The sequence below is a fragment of the Polypterus senegalus genome, chromosome 7 (genome assembly GCF_016835505.1).
Source record: "Polypterus senegalus isolate Bchr_013 chromosome 7, ASM1683550v1, whole genome shotgun sequence".
NCBI lineage: Eukaryota > Metazoa > Chordata > Cladistia > Polypteriformes > Polypteridae > Polypterus > Polypterus senegalus.
Genome location: NC_053160.1, coordinates 119,998,234 through 120,019,243, shown reverse-complemented (window position 1 = coordinate 120,019,243; position 21,010 = coordinate 119,998,234). Strand labels below are relative to the sequence as shown.

Sequence of the window (21,010 nt, the reverse complement as noted above, 5' to 3'; positions counted from 1 at the left end):
CTTTGAAATAATGCTTGGTCAACAGCCCATGACCTGGCCAGCTAATATGGAATAATTAAATATAATTGTACTAAAAGAACAAAGAAAACTAATACTATCTACAGTAATGGACAAAGCGGAGCTAAAATGTTGAAGCTAAGTAAATAACTTGACTTGATGTAAAAAAAAAAAATAAAAAAAAATGCAATGTAAAATTAGGTAAGCTCAGTATTTTAAACATAAATAAGCTATAATAGCCCAAAAAGAAATAAAGCATAGACAAGTATATGTTACAACAATCACATAAACACCACAACATGATTAGAGCTAGAAAGAGCAAAGAGTAGAGGGTAAATTCTGGGAATTGTGCAAAATAAAAAAAATCATTTAGTAGATGCCACTAAATCAGGTGTATCAAGGTAAATCGAGGGGTTAACTACCCCTTCATTTGCTTTTTCATTGGTATCTGTTTTACATACAGTATATATATAAATCTCCCATTTACAGTTTCTTCATCTTCACTACTACACTACACTTAACTCCACAGAACTAGAGAAGTTCTGTTACAAGACTAAAAACTAACAGTACTTGGCTAGTGAAGAAATTTTCTTAACTGACTGTTCAATGCCATTAACCAGAATTGGGTGAAGCAGCATACCAAAGCATCTGTTGCTTCCCAGCTCCACAGTCCTTGACTCAGATCCTGTAAATATGAGTTTTGTTTCTGTTGTTGGCTCATTCCAAAGATTATGTTGATTGATGAGTCTAAACGGTCTGCCTGCAAACAACCAGTGCCTCATCTTTTTTTGGTTGCTGTCTTCTGTGCAGCTCTACAGGAGTAAGCTCTGGCCTCTGTGACCCTAATTTAGATCAAGTACCCAACAGATGAGTGTGCTCGGAGCTGGGAATTATTCAGAGATGGTTCCTACCTTGCACCCGTCACAAGATAAGCTTGAGCATTTCCAACCCTGTACGTAAATAGGTTTGGAAGGAAAAAAATGGAGTCATAGCTGCATACTACCCCCTTTAAAGGTTTCCCATTTCAAACTAAAACACATGTGCTCTAACTCCTCCAACACACACAAACACCACACACAAGGAATGGAAGACAGGCACAGATATAAACGTCCACCTAATTCAGGTGCAGAAATAAAGGAAAGAACATTTGTGGGAAAAAAATGCCCAAGTAGTTGCTCACCCACATTTCCCACAACCTTAGTTGCCAGTCACTCTTAAGACAACTCCAAATATCAATAGCTTAAGTTGGATTGCCAAATTATAAAAATGGCTTTTTTTGTCTTTTTTATTTACTCAAAATGGTTTTATGCCATTAATTATAAAATGTTGCAAATGTGTAAGGACTTCTTTGTGTGGCGGCTCCTTTTCTCCTTTTATAATATATAAAGTGCAAGTGATTGGCAATGAGGAAATGCAGACAAAAGGCAGGAAAAACAAAATTGCAAACCCAGCTTTGGCCTTTAGCAGGATGCCATTTGACATTATTATAGAGTTCTTTCACTAAGGCTGAATGGACCCAAAAAATGCCAAGCCCCTTACTTTGGTTTTTTCCATCTGATTCACAATGAAAACAAGACCACCGGCATGGCAGCTTTGTTAAAGAGGATTACTAGAGGTCGACATTTCTTAAGCATCAGTTAAAAAAACACACACACACAAGGTGGAATTTTAATCTCACTCTTGACAAATAACAGCTCAACTTAACTGGTCAACTGGCAGAAATTATGATGCCAACAAGAAACAGAAAGTAAATATTTCAAATATACTGTAACAATTTAGCACTTTGATTGAACTTCTTGCATATTAAGGATTTTTGTATAAATTAAATAAATTAAACCATTAATTCATTTTATAAGACCACAAACAAAAGAAAGTAAAATAAAAGTGTACAAGTTCACATTCAGTTCCAGTCTTCTTAACCTGTAAAGCAAATGTATTAATAGCACAAATAAAGATTCAGTTGCTTTTATCTAAATAGCATCTCTTCAGCAAGATGCTGCCCATGCAGCTTAGCAAAAATGAGAAGCAATATTGAAAAAGTAGTAGAGAAAGAAAGGAACGAAGAATACAGAGTATAATTAAGCAAACAATATTCAGTGTTGTTGGAGATGTCTGCAGAAATTCTGTAGAAAGTGCTGGGATGTTCATAGATGCTAAATAATACAAGAAAATGCAGTTATTAAGAAGCACAATGAAGGACTACTGCAGTTCATATGGATGGGAAGAGCCATGTTAGATCAGCCAATTCTGAAACAGGCAATGTACTCAAGCAGTGGTTGCAATGAATTTACAATAAACACTCAAGTTGGGGAAATCTGCCATGTATATTAATCTGATGGGCAATGTCCTGAAACTATGTGGTGGTATAAATAAGCAAACTGGTATCCAGCTACTGTTTAAAAATATCGTTAGAGACAATATTTTCATTTATTGTAAAGCAGAAGTTCAAAATCTGCACAGGCCCAAAAGTATTCACAGATGCCCTGATGAGAAAGGAAAATGAAAAAATAATGGGGGTGCTTAATGCTTTCAGTAAAATCATATCTTTATTCTTGAAATGGCACACACTTTCATCATTTTGCAGTGCTAAAGTAAAAAAATTCATGACTACATTTCAGCATCAACAGATCTGAGTGAAAGAAAGATTAGCTTTATTATAAAACTGCATATTTTAGCTTACACCATCATTGGTGAAGATATATGTGTGTTTTAGAAGAGTTGGAGGAATAACATCACAATAAGGGTTTATAGGAATTTTCAACTGATTTTTTAAAATATCAGTTTTATTTAAATTCATACTATTAGAAATATTTGTAAACCGAGTAAATATTTAGATGTTTCATGGAAATATCAAATAAACTAGGACTTAAAATGTAATGTACAGTGATCAGAGCACATTAGTGGTAGGTACTATTTGAAAGATGCCCACTAGTGAAAGTTTTTTTATGAAGCCTAAGTTTGATTATCTAATTAAATTCATATTAACAAGAAGATGCCATAAATCTATAACTGAAAATAAACTGCATCTGTATTACTGCATATTTATACACACTGCGTGATTATAAATTTTAGTTAGTCACAATAGCCAAAGGCCTAATTTGAGTAAGAGACGGCTTTTTGATTATATATATATATATATATATATATATATATATATATATATATATATATATATATATATATTTTATTTATTTATTTTTAGAAAATTTAACCCAGAAATCATAAACTGAATTAGAATGAAACCAAACTACTGTTGTGTTTTTAATATATTCATCTCATTTTCTCCCGGACTGTTTAGGCACCTGCAGTCTGTGTGGTGTTTAGAATATTCACAGGGCAAGCATTTCTTTTTTTTTTTTTTTTTTAATGAGTGGGTAGCACTGTTCAGGTTATTATGTTTTTGTCTTTTTTAAAATAAAAATTTGTTCAGAAAAAAAAAATTCATCTCATTTGGGGAAAAAAGCTTGTTCGAAGTTTCTGGGAATTGCCCAGAACAAAGTTCTGGTACCCTTTTTGCTATTACTTTAAGAATATAAAAAAATAAATAAATAAAAACTGTGCACTAATTCAAATGAATACAGTGAATGAGAACCTACAGTGATGGAGCCTTTTGGCAGAAACTCTTGAACTGATCACACCTAACAATTAGGGGTTCTTTGGGTTTATTGGATGGCATATCCAAATTTTTTAATACTATGAAATACATTAAGCAACTCTGAGGTATCCAAACATGACTACAGATCAAAGGGCAAGCCTTTTGCGAAATTTACCTGAATGAGTTGCATTTGATACTCAAAACAGTGTCAGGCTGGAACTTTCTGATCACTTCTTTGTCAGTCAGACAGGAATGAATGCTCGCTTCAGTTTCAATGTTAAATATTTTTTCAACCAAGGAACTATCATTTATATTGAATTGCTTATCCAGCCTTTGTGTTGAATGAAACATGAAATAGCTAAAGGATTATCGCTTGCTTTAAAAACTCTTTAGTTTTCAGTCATTTGTGATTTCTTATTATTTGACACTTTCATAAAGTAAGTGCACTGGTCCAAGCTTGCCTCCATAAAAATGAAAGAGACACACATCTCACTTTTTGTTTTCTGACAGCACATTGACATTTTAGTCTTCTAATGGAGACCTGAGATACAGCAGGTGGTCCCATAAAGTTAACAGTCACACTTAGCGCTAGAATTTTTAATTATTTAGTATATTAAAGACTGTCCTGTTTTAGCGCACATTTAACATTCTGCTCAAAGTGTATTTGTGCTATTACATGAAAGGCATTTCTTTAAAGAGCATTGTATAGCCCTTTAGAAACATTTTAAAGGATTAATCCATCATTTTATCAAATAAGAATTTCCCTGGAAATCTCCAGTAATTATTGCCAGGAGTTCTGCAGATTATTCAGTATATTAAAAATATATATTGGTTCTACTTGGTTTTACTGGGAAAATTGTATTTTCTATTGGTTTTTCAGGCTTATTTCCTTGACATCTCTGGGTGCTTTTAAGTTAATTTTGGAAAGAAATCAATTTTTTAAAAATCTTCTCTACTGAAAAAAACCCATATAGTTTATGTGGAACAGCTTCCAATTTTCTTCTTGATTGTCAGTCATTGATGTATGGCAATGCAGAATGTTAGCGTAGAGTCTGTTTTGCAGTAACAGTTCAAGGTCCAAGGAAATGTACCACAAGCAGACATGAAGCACTATAATGACCACATTAGGTTTGGAAAAGGTAATTCCAGTAATGTTAATTTATCCAAGGGAAATTAGTCCAGCACTGAAATACATCAGTACTTTATTTATTTAATGCAAGATTCTGTGATCACAAAATATACTGAAGGCCATGATCATTGGATAGTCGTTATTTTACTTTTATGTATAATTAACACTTACTGTACATGTGAGTAATTTAAAAAGTTTGCAAAATACTGATGGGGTATTCCAGCTTGCAGTGTTGCAGTTACACTGTACATTAAATTGAGATTTAATAGTAGGGCAGTTGAAAAGACTTTAACTGTGTCGAAAAATAATACTCAATAAATACCTACATGTGGCTTTACAACAATTAAAACTACATTTGAATACATCCTGTTTAGAACTGTAAAAATGTTATAAACTTTCAGTTGTGATCAGTTTAGCTTCTCTTTATAAAACTTTGAAGAACCCCTCTGAGGGCTAACTTGGGGCACAGGCTGCATTTTCATTCTGTTGTGCATACAAAAATGAAAGTCACTTTCGGCACAGATCAGGAATACCATACCCAGCATCAACTACCAGAGGGTGTAGGCAATCTAGAATGGGCTGTTAGTGAAATGCTAAAATGGGACCCCAAGAAAGGAGCAGTAAACAGCTTGCTTAAGACTAAAATATATAAAACCATACCAGTTCTAATTATGAAATAATGAGAGGTACATTCAACTTCTTAGACAACATTTGCGTTCAGTTAGTGTTAACACCACTAGTGTGTCAACAAGTAAATGATTTTGAATTAAAGTTACATTGGCACTTTGAGTTTCATATCTCCTAGATCTGACGTTTCGACATATTCAACACACATTTGATATTTTTTCTTTGCTGTGTTAAATGCAAAAAAAAAAAAACCCAAATCATTTAAACCACTAAAATGTACTGCATTAGATTCGACAGTTTACTCCTACAAAGTTGTATTTTTGGTTGAATGGAAGTCCTAAATTGGTGTTAGAGTTACTGTGGCTGGATGCACACATGAACATGTTGGTGGACTGGTGTCCTGACATGGACTGTGTTAAGAAAATGGCTGAATGAGGATAAACGGTAATATAAAATCTTTAATATGGTTAAAAGAACTGTTTCAAAAAGGTTTTTCATATTTTTAAGAGTACAGCAAGAAATCTTTAGCAGCCTTGCCCCCGATATCACACATGACATAGAAGTATTTTAAATTTTGCAGTCGTAACAACTACTGTAACAAAAGGGAAAAGATATTCCTTATCAGAAATTATATCTATATTTATATCTCTATATATTTATATATCTCTATATATATATATATATATATATATATATATATATATATACTCAGCAAAAAAGAAACGTCCTCTGACTTTCAACTGTTTTACTTTCAGTAAACTTAATGTGTAAATATTTGTATGAACACTAAAAGAGTCAACACCATAAGACATAAACTAAAAATGTTTCACAATGTGTCCCTGAATGAAGGGAGGCTCAAAATCAAAAGTACCAGTCAGTATCTGGTGTGGCCACCAGCTGCTTGAAGTACTGCAGTGCATTACCTCCTCATGGACTGGACCAGATTTGTCAGTTCTTGCTGTGAGATGTTACCCCACTTTTCCACCAAGGCACCTGCAAGTTCCTGGACATTTCTGGGGAATGGCCCTAGCCCTCACCCTGCGATCCAACAGGTCCCAGACGTGCTCAATGGGATTGAGATCCGGGCTCTTCCACTGTGAGGATGATCAGCTGTCCTTCCTGTCTCCCTGTAGCGCTGTCTTAGGCGTCTCACAGTGCAGACATGGCAATTTATTGCCCTAGCCACATTAGCAGTCCTCATGCCTCCCTGCAGCATGCCTAATGCACGTTCACGCAGATAAGCAGGGACCCTGGGCATCTTTCTTTGGGTGTTTTTCACAGTCGGTAGACAAGTCTCTTTAGTGTCCTGCGTTTTTAGAACTGTGACCTTAAATGCCTACTTTCTGTAAGCTGTTAAGGTCTTAACGACCATTCCACAGGGGCATGTTAATTAATTGATTATGGTTAATTGAACATGCATGGAAAACATTGTTTAAACCCTTTACAATGAAGATCTGTAAAGTTATTTGGATTTTTAAAACCTTATTGTTGAAATACACAGTCCTGGAAAAAGGAACGTTTCTTTTTTTGCTGAGTGTATATATATATATATATATATATATATATATATATATATATATATATATATATATATATACACACAAATATATACAGTATCTCTATTATCCATGTGATATTTACACATTCTCTTCTATGGGTATTTCCCAAGGTCCTCCAATTTTCCTCCCACATGGCCAAAGATATGCAGGTTAGACTAACTGCCGATTTTAACCTGAACCGAGTGTGAGAGTGTGTGTGTGGGTGTGCAGGATCACTGCTTGCCTTTCACCTAATATTGCTGGGATTCTCCTTGGACCCCTGCAATCCATCCATCCATTATATGGCTAGCCAAAAGTATGTGGACACAACACCAAATTACTGAATTCAGGGATATCAGCCATACCCATATAGTCCTGCAAACTCCATTGACAGTAGAATGGGTCATACTAGAGCGCTCAGTGATTTTAAACAAAATGGTAAACCATGCAAACTCAGAGAGCAGGGCTGCTGAGAGCTTAAGCACATAGCACATCTCCATTGGATTTAGGAGTAGTGGAAATGTGCTCTCTACAGTGATAAATCACACTTCACTCTCTGGTAGTCTGAAATAGCATTATCCTGGCATCTGCCAAACCCCTATCTTCCTGACAGCATAGTGCTTATTGTAAAGTTTGACGGAAGAAAGATAATGGTCTGGGGTTGTTTTCAGGATTTGGGTTAAGCCCCTTGGTTACAGTACTATTAATGCTAAAGCACACAAAGACATTTTAGACAACTGCACACTTCCAACTTTGTAGTAGCAGTTTGGGGAGGCCCTTAGAGTTTCAGTATGACTGTGCCCCTATGCTTAAACTCAGATCCATAAAAACATGGTTTGATGAGTCTGGTATGGCGGAACTCAAGTGACCTATACAGAGCCTAGACCTCAACCCTGCTGAAATCCTTTGGGTTCAATTGGTCTGTTGACTGCAAGCCAGGTGTCCTCGTCCAACATCAGTAACTGACCTCACAAACACCCTTTTGGCTGAAAAGGCACAAATTCCAACAGACACAATCCACAATCTTGTGGAAAGCATTCTCTGAAGAGTGGAGGCTATTATGAATTTCCCCTTGGGATTAATAAAGTATCTATCTATCTATCTATCTAGGTCAGGGCAACTAAATAAGAATGCCTATGGTAGTGTTATGGTAAGATGTCCACAGACGTTTTAGATATATAGTGCACATATATACATATAAACGCACACACACCCCTTAACAAAAACACACAGAATACCTCTACCTCTCTCTATGTATTTTTATACAATGTGTACTATTCACACACACACATACAGGGCAATAATTATAATGTCACTATACTAGTCTGCATACAATATTTCTGTACTATGGGGAAAAACCAAGATATGATATGACGATGCAAGCACAACAGCCCTGTAAGCAGGAAAAGAAAGACAGAAATAAGCACTAAGCAAAGATTTCCTCTAAATAAGTAGGATTGATAAGAAGTGTGGTAGGCTCAGCCAATGGCTTTTGCTTTAGGGAATCACATGCTTTGCCACAGCAGATTTTGGTATCCTTCATCTTTTGTACATCAGGGGATGGCAGCCTCGTCTCCCCTGGTATAAGCCGTGCAGATGGAAGGGGAGCTGCCTCATGGGCAAGAAAGGGACTTGCTCACCCGCTGCAGGGGCACCTGCTGGTGGTGGAGGATCCACAGGGAGAAAGAGAGGAGGAAAAGTGTCCCACAGTGGAGGGGTGGCATACTCCCATTCATCTTCGTGAAAGCCAGCAACACAACAAAGACAGATACAATTAGACTGTGAATCATCCCATTTCAGGTGACTCACAGATTATTCTATAAACAACTTTAATTCAACATTAAATCTAAATAGCTTTATTTTTTTCTGGCCACTGACTATTGTCTCATAATCAGCTGATAACATTTAGACTGACATTTTTCTTTAAAGAAAGAATAAATAAAAACATCACATTGTAAGATGGAGCTACTACATACTGTTAAAGTCAGCATAGCAAGAAAGTGTGTTAAATATATCATATAATTTAAATTTCAAATTCATCCCTTGGTTGGTTTTGTCAGATACGCCATTCTAGACTCCTTTCATAGTAGCACTGCACATTGTTGTTACCTTCCTGCCACTTGTGAAAGTGTTAAATAAGAGATCTGATACCATTTTGAACAGTTGGAGTAGGGCTGCATTAGCATAAATCTACAAAAATAAACAAATATAAATAGGCAAAGATATATTCCATAATGACAAACAAAAAACTTTACAAACTCTGAAATGTTAAGTCTTTTACTAGAAATAATTTACCATTACCATTTTTCTATTCAGAAAAGTGGAAGCCAAGATGACACATTATTGTTCTTATTTTTGGGTTTCTCTAAATAAAAACACAAACTACATTAAGCGTTAATGTTATGTCCTCATAATCCACACAAGCTTCTAAAAATGCAAATACCTTATGCAGACCTCTACATGTATATTATTCACCAAATTATTTGCAGTATATTATTTAAAAAACATCACTCTTCGCACAGTACCCCAGCCCCACCATTGCTATATAGGGGAAAGGCAAACATCATGGATTCCCTGGCCCATCTTCCACTTCACTTTTGCAGTTTGTATACTTGTATGTATACCTATATATATATATACATACACAGTACATACATACACACACACACATACACAGTCATGTACACATACTGTATATACAGTCTGGCTCTATTTGCTGGCATTCGATGCACCAATGCATAATGTCCCAGAGGTTCTCAATTGGATTCACATCTGGGGAACATACAGGCCAGTCAATGGCATCAATGCTCATCATCCATGAACTGCCTACACACTGTGGCCACATGAGGCCAGGATTTGTCCTGCACCATCAGGAACCCAGGTCCCACTGCACCAGCCTAAGATCTGACAATGGCTCTGAGGATTTCATCCTGGTACCTAACAGCAGTCAGGGTACCATTTCCTAGCACATGGAGGTTTGTGCAAGGCAGTGCTCCTCATGTTCCTCCTCGCACAAAATAGAAGATACCAGTCTTGCTGCAGGGTTGCTGCCCTTTGACAGCCCTGTCTAAATTTCCTTGTGTAATGGCCCATCTCCTGATACCTCCTCCATGCTGTTGAGACTGCACTCGGAGACACAGCAAACCTTCTTGCAACAGCATTTATGGCCATCCTGGAGGTGCTGGACTACCTGTGCAACCTGAATCAGCTACAGTTAACACCTTATGCTACCAGTAATGACAAGGACACTAGCAAAATGCAAAACTAGAGAAGAATCAGTCAGGAAGGATATAGAGAGAGCAATTGTCTGTGGCCATCAACTGCAAAGCCATTTCCTTTTTTTGGGGGTGTTTTGCTGTTGCCTCTCCAGGGTACCTGTTGTCACTTTTATTTGCACTAAAGCAGGTGAAGTTGATTCACAATCACTTATTCTTCCTTACTGGACAGATTGGTATCCCTTAAGCCTAACTGACTTAGTGTTTAGACTGTGATGATTACGTGTTCCCTTCATTTTTTCCGAAAGAAAACAGATCATTTACCTCAATAACACGCATTCATTAGCAAATAGAAGTAATTTACATTTCGTTGGCATTTGAGTTCCAATTTGGTAGTAGGATTAAATCTGATACCCATATATACTCTCGGTCAAACCAGATGATTTGCAAAAGTTGCCTGATAACAGCTATCATGCTTTACGTATTACTCATTTCATTGAAGGATGCAATCATGCTAAAGGCTCAGTTCCAAGGTCCAGGTTTCAAACGTGATCCTTTGCGTTATGCTAAAAGGATTATCACTCAGACTTAGCTTCCTTTATTCACAGACAGGATCAAAACCTGATCCTATTCAATTCAAGATGCAAAAAAAAAAAAATGAACTGTTCATTATTATACAAAAAAGCTCTGAAAGGTTTGGACATCCCTGTAATGGCACCACTTATAGGGCTCACTTGCACTCTGCTTGTCCTTCCGAATTTTGGTTGTGTGTGTGTGGGTGCCATTAAATCCAATCAAAGACTAACAGGAGTTAGTATTCCAGCACCTTATAACATTATTCATGGAATGTCATATTCTCCTTGATTCAGCTTCACACACAACTTTTCTGATACAGGGAAAAAAACGTTTACATTGCTTTCCTCATTGAAAATAATATATATTTTTTTAAATAAAATATACTTATTACCTAATATGCAAACCTTTACATTAAATTGTAGATCATATTGTGAAAACCTTTTCTGTTCTTTTATTTTCAATCCAAAGATAAGAATTTTTAAATGTTTAAAATGCAGTTCTTACAAGCACAGATAATCTTCTAAAAACAATGCGACTCTCACATACCGTAGTGAAAATTGGAGAAACTGCAGGACTGGTTGATTATATAAAATGTGACATGTTTAGAGATGTCTCATCAAACCTGGGTGAGTGTGCTACTGTCAAAATCAGTTTCCACAAAAATGTATGGATGACTGTGTGCTTACAAAAACAACAACCTGCAAATCTCTTAATAAAAAACTGCAGATCAACAGTGAAATCCAAACTTTATAGCATACTAACAAGTCAGAGATATGGAAACATAAAAGAAATTCCATTTTAAATAACAACTTTATAATCTCATTGACAGAATCTCTGGTCCCACAACTATCAAAATCACAGCAAATATTTATCCCTGTCCAAAAACACAAAAGTAGACAGTCTCAATGATGACACACCAGTGGCACTCACATTCATTGAATGAAATACTTGAAGAGCCTGGTGCTAGGACACATTGAACACAAAATTCCAGGTAGTCACAATCACCTCCATTTTGCATATTGTCATTGTCACAACCGGCCCACTGAGAGTGTCATATCCCTTGCAGTTCATACTAGCCTGCAATACATGAAGAATAACATCTCTGCCAGAGTGCGAATTTTAAACTAGAGCTCAGCATTGCACATTGCTGTACCATCTAAGTCGATTACCAAATTCCTTAGAAAACGCTTTTCTACAAAGCAATTTACAAAAGAGGTCAACACAATAGAGTAAACATCAGTCTGGGGGACTGTTTAGGAACAAAAGGTACTGGACAAGGTTGCAAAATACAGGTAGATCATCACAAGTGAAAAGCTTTAAACCAGAACACAAAACAAGTTAATCTTTCCTTAGTTACATCACCTATCAAAGGTATTACCAATTTGACCAATATTCTCAGAACAGGAGAGTTCTCAACACTTTTCAAACACAATGGATTCAGGAGTTCGGATGGTGTTGGCCAGCCCATTCCACCAGCCATTTGATGTCATTTGCCATGCAAAGGGGCATTACCAGGTCCTGTTCACTAGCACACGAGTGGTTGAGAAGAAGCATAAGACCTCATGAGTGTCTCCATTTACATAGGCGCTTGTCCCTTGACTATTCTGTAGAGAAGCATCAAATATTTGAACTTAATGCACGATGCTACAGGGAACCAGTGTAGCTATCTGACAAAAGTGTTATGTGCACATGTCTGCTTTAACACAAGAAATATCATTTGCAGTGACCTGGTAGCACATGCAGGTATTCCTGCCAGTAGAGAGCAACAGTAGTCAAGACCTCATTGCATGAACCAGGAGATGTGCTACATACTCTTTCAGATATGCTCTGCTCTTGTGGAGGTTATACTGAATGAATATGCAAGACTGAGGGACAGTTACAATGTGGTCAGTGAAAGAAAGACTTAGTGTAACCCTATTCAACTGTACTTTGCACTTTATAATTGTCATTTACCTGTATGGGTGGACTGGTACCGTCAATTTCTCCACATTTTTCAGTGACATGCATAGTCAGTCCCATAGTCTGTGACATGGCCACTGTTGTAGTTTTTTTTTACCTACTACTTAGTTAAATTTAATGACGACACCACCACTCTAGGCCTAATTGCAAACAATAAGACTGGTTATAGAGAATTGATGTTCTTCTGACTAGGTGGTACCAGGATGACATTCTCCCATCTACTATAGGGCTAATACTTAAGAGAGGGTCAGTAGCTTTCTTTTTCCTTAAGTTACCATCACTGATGATCTGAAGTGGGAACACTAAATCTTGGATATAGCCATGAAGGCTAACCAGTGCCTTTACTTTCTTATACAGTATGTCGAAGGAAAATGCTGATTTTTCCATCTGTGCTCACCAACCTCTACAAGTGCACAATGGAGCCCATTCTTTCTAGCTGCCTAACATCTTGGTATGGCACTTGTTTAGCTCAGTACTGCAAAGAACTACAGATGGCACTGAAGCTGTCAAAGACTATTATAATATTGGCACAAGGCGACCTTCTGTTCAGGACATACTGTATATAGCACATGCTGCCTTAGAAAGGCAAACAGTATTATTAAATACCTCAGCCGTCCTGCATAGTCATTTTTATACCTTTCCTTTGCATTCTGGAAAATGGTACAGGAGCATAATCACTCACATGACTACATTCAGAAATAGCTTATATTATATCCAGCCATGATTAGGTTACTGAACAACCACTCATACTGACAAATGCATGATTGTTTTCTTGAACAGTTATCCCTGGGAATCCAGTTCAAATCCACTTATGAAAATAGGTCAGGAAGGAAAAAAAATGTTTTATCCAGATTCTCAATTCCAAGAGCCGTGGTAGTGAAAAATTGGATAAAGAAATGTTAAACAAAAAGAGATGACTGTATACCATTTATAGAGGTTGGTTATGATGCTATATTCATTGGCTTTTTTTATCCGTTGTTGGTACTGTCATTACTCTGTGTAAGACATACGTAAAATGTGAATTGTGTACACATCAATAAACTTGACATTTCTTGTAGTATGTACTGTATACTTTTTCATTTTCATTACACATCAAATTCTTACTTCAAGGATCACACTTAAGGCACCAAAATTAAAGCTAATTCTTATATAGAGACATGGGTACAACTTTATTTTATATTGTGATTTTCTATAGTGAACACCATCCTAATGTACTTTACAAGTTCAGATCCATGCTACAATTGTTGTCATACTCTCTGTCACAGGTGTAGCATAGGCTGGTCAGCAATGGGCACAGGGTCACAATGTGGGGTAGAGGTAGGGACTGAAAGTCTGCAGTCAAATGCATTAATCACCTGACCATACTGCCTGAATAAAACTGATCAACAGACTATATGAGAGCTGGGTAATATATTAAATAAGTTTTGTCCATCATGCATTTACTCCTCAAGAGTAATCCTATAGCACCAGTGTTCTTTAAAAAATGCTTAACTTGAAACTGCTTCAGCATCTTACCATACCAACTACACAAACTAAGGACACTCAAAAAAAAAAAAAAAAATCAAGATAAAGCAAAAGAATGTTAACGTATGACATTCATAATGAAGAAAGCAAACAAAATGAAAATAAGGGGGGGAAAAGAAAAACAGGCTACATCATGCATGGTAAAATTAACTTAAAAGTGGAAAAAACACATGGATATTGAGTAGTGCCAATGTTAAAAGGTTGAACAAACTGGAAATGCTACTGCAAAAAATAGAAATACTATACATAGAATTTTTAAGCCCTCAGGATGAAACAAGGCTTCCAAATGAACATGTGGCCAGAATATTATAAGATCTTTGCAGCAGGCTTTGTACAGATGAATAAACGAGACTGAATTTAAATTTTCTGGTTCAAACACTTAGACATATAAATTAAAAAAGAAAGAGGGGAGCTGTAACAACATGTGTTCAGAGCTGCCAGTTAGAATGGAGAAGAGGCTGCCAGGCTTTCGGGATGCACAGTTTCTAGTAGTGCAGAAAATTAGTAATGACTGATGGGTCCTTCAGCAGACATATCCCCGCAAGCAAATTCCTTACAGTTTATTGTATGGAAGGCAACTAGAACTAGTAAAGATAATCTGTGTCATAACAAAAGTACAGTATAAATGATCCCAAGAACACACCATTGAATTACCTGTGCCCTTCTACTTGTTCCCAACTCCCAGTTCTACTGAGGTACATTAACACTGTCAGGCATGAAAAATTACCAGCAAAGTCACTACCAACAGAACTCGGGCCTCTCTAATAAAATAAAAAAAATAAATAAATAAAAAAAAAAAAAAAAAAAAAACATTTAAAGGATGAAATGGCCCCATGTGCTTATATGCCTAGCCATGGACTGGTGCCTCTTGCAGAGCTGGTTCTTCTCCTTGCAACTTGTGAAACCAAGACAGATCTTGGCCTGAAGAGATCCCAACGATGGATTAAGTCACATCAGAACATACAGGACTGGAGGTTCAACTAAGGGGATTTACACCACTTTTTTCCTTGTTAATTTCAAACACATGTAGATTACATTAATCAATGAATCAGAAGTGGCCCAGTGTAAACAGGCAAGGGGACACATGTAGGTGCGCCCTTTCATGAACCAGGGCTGACTTGTGTTTTGCAGCTGATACTACCTGTGTGGACATCAGAGCCCAGCACTGCTATGTGTACAGAAAATGAATAAAAATGTATTTCCCCAGTAAATCACCACTCCATCCCCACAAGATTACTTTTCTTCATTGTGCTTATTAAGGCAAGCAGCAGATTAAGAAAGTTTATACTAAAAAATAAAATAAACCTGAATTTTATTTCCCAACACAGATAAAAGTGCATGCCTCTCTAAGGAACAAGCATTATTTAAATCTGGGGTAAGAAAATATCTCCAGCAAGCAGCACTGGCAGCCTCCTCATACTGTACAATCTAGTGTTCCTCTGATAATGGGAATACTAAATAAAATGCAACTAAATTTCTGTATTACACATAAAATGCTCTATAGTTAATGATATACCTTAATTTGTGGAAATTAGAAGCTAGATGAACTGCAAGTAAACAGCTTAATGGTACTGCCATGTGATAGACCTTCATCCTGCAATAGGTTTGATTCTTTAAGCATTTGCTGTTTGAAGTCATGAATATTCGCTCCATGATCTTTTTTACATTTACTTAGCTGACTTTTCAAAATAGCTATTAAATATTTCTACAACTAGAATAGTGTTGGCATTAGGTTATTTGCCACAGGGCCACATACTATGCATGAATTAGGAAATAAAATGACAAAAATTGATGAGTTATAGTCTATTACCCCGGCCACTTGGCCATATAGTGACATTCTCTGAAGACTGAAATGTAAACCAAAACTCCGAAAGACAGGCTGTTAGGCCAACTATGGTTAGTCGGTCATCTGGGAGGGAATGAATGTGCGGTCACATTTGCATGACCTGCAACAAAGTGGCATCCCATCCTGCCAACAAAAAGGAAGCAACAGAAGATGGTGTACTGATGATATATGCCAAATCTTCATGACATTTTTTGCAGCCGATTATTTTAGATCTTGTTGCTTTTCTTCTGGCTTTGTATCACAAGTGGATTTTATAATTTCTCAGTTCTGTGTATACATACTGTACATAAATATGTATGTTTTATTTATATAATGATCCCACCCACATCTAATTGCCATGAAAGCAGTAGTGCTGAGCAGATTGAGGTAAGATAAGAATTGGAGGGAAAAGCTTTAACAAACCAGTGTTGAGGCTTTCAGAAGATGAATGTGACATGGTTCCAGCACTCTGCAACGTGAAACCAGTTGATTTTACATTCCAAATAGGATTTTCTGAGATGATAATTATGGGGTATCTTGTTTCTGACTAACGCTGACTAGGAAGGAGTAGGAAGGGGCAGCATGTCATTTACCTCAATTATTTCATACAATTAAACTGACCACTGCTCTTTTGTTGGACCTTGTGAACAGGGTTCCGATTAAGGACTCCCATTGATTAGTTAAATAAAATGTACGTGTCAGTACACGCCATAAAGTACATCTCTAAAGGTAAAGGTTCACACAGGATAGACTTAGGCAATAGCTGAAACTGCATACTCTTTTAAGGAGTTATACAGACTTCAGGCCAAGGAAAGGCGTGCATCCCCAGTAATTTGCCTCAGGCAAAGGAAATGACCAAGGTGCATTCCTCCATTGAGTCTCAACCCTCAATTAGAATGGAGCTGACCTAGTTCCAACCTTAGAGGAAATCCCTCCAGTTTTTTCTCTTGATGTAGGCAAGAGCTTGTTGCTCAAAAACATTTAGCTACGATGTACTACAATTACATTCAGTGGGATGTGGGAGAAAACCCAGGCATATTCTCATATTTGCATTTGGGAAACTATTATCTAATTCCAAACACATGGCAGGGCGGGATGCAATTTCAATTTCTTGCAGACAAAATTGATTCTGCTTCATATATGGGCCTTGGTAGTTTAGAATCCACATTGTATTACTACATATAAGGGTAGAGCAAGGCAGCACTAGTTGTTAGTTATTTATCTCCTCACATGTGTTGTCTATGTATGCCTACAGGTGAACACTTTGGTTCTCATGGAAAGTTCTTATTTGTCTTTCATTGGTGACTGTGCAGTTTCCTAGTCTTATTTGATAGTTGGTGTACTAACATCAAGCAGAATGATTTGCTGGTTGTCATTTTGGCTCTGGACAGAAGTATAGCTGGGTCTTGATTTTCAAATAACTGTTTCTAGTCACCATATTTATAAACACCAATCATCTTTTTACCCCCAAAGTAAAGAGGAGAAAAAGACAGAAACTACAACACAAAGCTTATATACTAGATTTAGAATCAAGCCCAACAATGTTAGAGAACTAATCTGTTCAGAAACTGACAAAAAGGAATTGAAATGTTTGATATTTTAGGACTTTCTAGACAGAATAAAGCCGTTATTGTCACAATGTAGAAAATACACCGAAAAAATGAGCCTAGAAACAGTAAATTATGGAAAAGATCTGCGAACTTAAAATAAAACAAAACTGTGATCATTTGTGATGTTGGCAGGTGTTTTTGGTTTACATTTCATAACAAGGACAACATGTTGCAGCATCTGCATACCCATAGTTTCAGGTTCTAGTGTTCGAGTCTATACTGCCTACTTGGAGTTTCCAAGTTCTTTGTAGTTTTCCACAGACATCCCAGTGATGTGCAAGTCAAATTAACCAACGTCTCTAAATTTGTATGGCCGAGTATGTGCCCTGAGAGGGGTTGACGCTCTTACCATGGCTGGCTTCAACTTGCACCAAGTGCTGAACTGAATTAGAAAATCAGTAGAAAAATTCATATCAAAACCAAAAAATCCAATAATCTATTAATGTAAGGCATTTTTGCCCTAAATTTAAAAGTCAAAAATAATGTTTTATATAATTTGTGGATGATATGGACCTATGCAAGGATTTTGTTTTTCTGTGTAGACTTCTTATCATTCATCTACGTGAGCAGTTCCTCTGACTATCAAGCGGATGGCTAGTAGGCAAACCATTCTTCAGCTTAACAAAGGAAAGTGGTGTGGTTTTAGTTTCAGGAAAATGAACAAAAATATAGTATCATTTGGAAAGTACAAAATAAAAACATTTAGTATTTTTATATATTCAAAGTAAACCATTTTGTGTGCATGAAACATGTACATTAGGTACTGAAATAATAATAGAAATAATTGTCTTATGAATGTTATATATAAAGAAAAATCTTACTTGCATAAGCCAGCCTCCTATTAACAGTGTAACAGCACCTTGTTTGTAAAAGGTGCTAGGTTAATGTATTTTTACTGTGTATGCAATTTTTTATATGAAGCAAATAATCATGTGCAAACAATATTTAGATGTTGTCATCTTTTGCCTCTTTCTTTACAGCAGATGGCGGATCACAAATATTAGCACTTTACAAAATCCCACACCAAATGGCATACAGGGACATAGCAACTGGGCAGATACACAGACACGTATTCTTTTTATTAAGGCGGATCTGGGATTTATAAAAGCAGTGCAAAGGTTTGTGATGTGCCATCTGATGGAAAAAAAAAAATGCAATTCTTTTTATCATTGCACGCATTACAAAAGACATTCCAAAACTGGTGCACTGTAAATACATCCATCAGAGAGTAACTGCTATTAGGACAGAAATAAGCTTATTAGATTTCAGTCTGTCTTAAATAGGTTGAACCTGTAGTGATAGAATCTGTAGGTTAAGTGAACTGCAACAGTCCTTCTGCTTCGCTAAGTGTCTGCTCTAACGACATGCAGTGCGAACTTGCTCATGGTAAAACAAACTGACTACCTGGTAGCATCCAGTGCACCAAGGACACAGTAACTGTAGAGTGGTGATGTATTGCATTTGGCTTGAATTTAAATAAAACAACTAAGAAACATAAACATCCCTAAAAGCCATTTACTTCACAGACTTAAGGTATGATATATAGGTCATAACCTTCATATTATTGTACCTCAGTGACGGACGTGCCCATGGCTAATGCAGTCTCGGTCCCACATTAAATATCAGGTTCGTCTGCCTCTGTCCACCATAAGCTCATTATTTAACTGTACTCCTCTCACCATTATTGAGCCATAATTGGGACCCCTGGGTTTCTGCTCAGTCTTAGCATTTTTGAATAGCTTTTAAATTCTTTTCTTTTTTTTTTTTGAGAAACTGTGTTAAAACTAGGATTTGAACTGTTCCTGGATCACCTTAAACCTCCCATGGACCGATTGCACTGATCAACTCAGCCATGACATGGTAAGGAGATGAAGTAACCAAAACTCACAGAGTGTTAATCAAGGGTAGTCAAGGGACAGACCAGGGTCTAAATACAGTATCAAAAAGTCAGAATGCTACTGATCATTAAATCAAATAAGAAAGGTGAAATGTAAGTAAAAAATAACACTGCAAGTGAGTCCCAACTGTAAGCAAATAGGTTCTTTCCCTAACTGCGCTAAACATGAAACACTTGTATACCTTACAATGTGTGCCACCATCTTAAACAGGATTTGGGTGCTGTAACCATAAACATGGTCACAGTAACCATAAATATGGCAGCAGCCATGTAGATTGCAACAAAATGTGAAGTAACACAAAAAAACAAAAAAGCACAATGGTAGAACAAAAGCAATGATAAAAAAATAATTATACAAGTAATAACATGGAATACACTAGTATGGTATAACAAAACAATGATAAAAACGTAAATACAAATAATAACATGGAATTCAGTAGAGCACTGAATTGTGACCCATAGCATATTTGAATACAACAGATGAGTTGCTTAAAAATGAGCCAGGATTTAATCATAGCTTTTTCTTCAAACCTTAACTCACATTTATTGAACACCAGGTGCTTCACTGACATCTGATCTCCCACTACTAAGAGCATTTTTGCAGTCCCAAATAATGAAGCTACCAAGGGCCCTGAGTGAGAATAGCAGACATACTTTGGAATTTATGTGAATGTGTTGCCAGAATTCAAAGTCCTCAGGGTCAGCTGAAAGTCACAGACCATGTCTGTTCACAAAGCCACAACCGGTTTGGTTCGTTCCAGGAGCCCCTCTTTGGCCATGTGGGGTTATCTAACTTACCCTGATTGCAGGTTTTGCCAGTATATCCCGGGTAGCATTTGCACTTATTTGGTCCAACGCATTCCCCATGTTTGCAACCTGGCTGGCACAATGCTGTTAAAATGAAAAAGCAAAAAGCAGTTATGTTTTGGAGATTGAATCACCCGACAGGAAATCTAAAACAGACAACATCACAATACCCATTAATACAACCCAAGGCTGAATTTTTTAATTAGGGTACAAATTAAGACTCGAGAGTTAACACTTTCATTTAGATTCTCTCTTTCTGTGTGTAACTGTTACTATTTAGAAGTTGTTCTTTGCAATATCAGCCTGTGAACTTGTTCAATCCAGACTCTTTTTTGTAAAAGCTGCACAGACAAAGTATCCCAAGAAAGAGACCTTGAAAACATCATCTTTGTGATTTTCCAAAAAAGTATATTTATTTAGTAACACTTGTACTTTATCATGTTTTCAAAGTTATCACTACAAAATAAAATTGATTACTTATGTACAAAATGCAAAGTTTCTAATGAACATTTTAAATAAGACAATATTTATACTAGATTTTTTTCAGTAGATGTTGCAATGGCCTTACAGATAACCTACTTGGTTTACTTTGAGTGTGTGGATACATCAATGTATATAACAATATAACAGCCTAGTTTATTGGCCAAGAACTGAGTATGCATTGTAAAAGAACCCGTCTTAAATTCAGTGTGTAGTGACTTGATGTTTTCT

The 21,010-nt window shown here is 36.5% G+C and overlaps 1 protein-coding gene across 4 annotated transcripts in view; it reads right to left on the bottom strand.

Moving 5' to 3' along the window:
* Positions 1–21,010, bottom strand: part of npnta (nephronectin a) — a 176,175-nt gene that overhangs the window by 63,228 nt on the left and 91,937 nt on the right. For 2 of the 4 annotated variants that reach the window (XM_039759199.1, XM_039759200.1), the window contains 2 exons: positions 20,291–20,383; positions 8,527–8,622 (listed from right to left, as the gene is read on the bottom strand). In XM_039759199.1, coding sequence (XP_039615133.1) covers positions 8,527–8,622; positions 20,291–20,383 — 189 coding nt within the window. The remainder of the gene's footprint in view (positions 1–8,526; positions 8,623–20,290; positions 20,384–21,010) is intronic. The other 2 variants (XM_039759201.1, XM_039759202.1) reach the window with 1 other exon arrangement.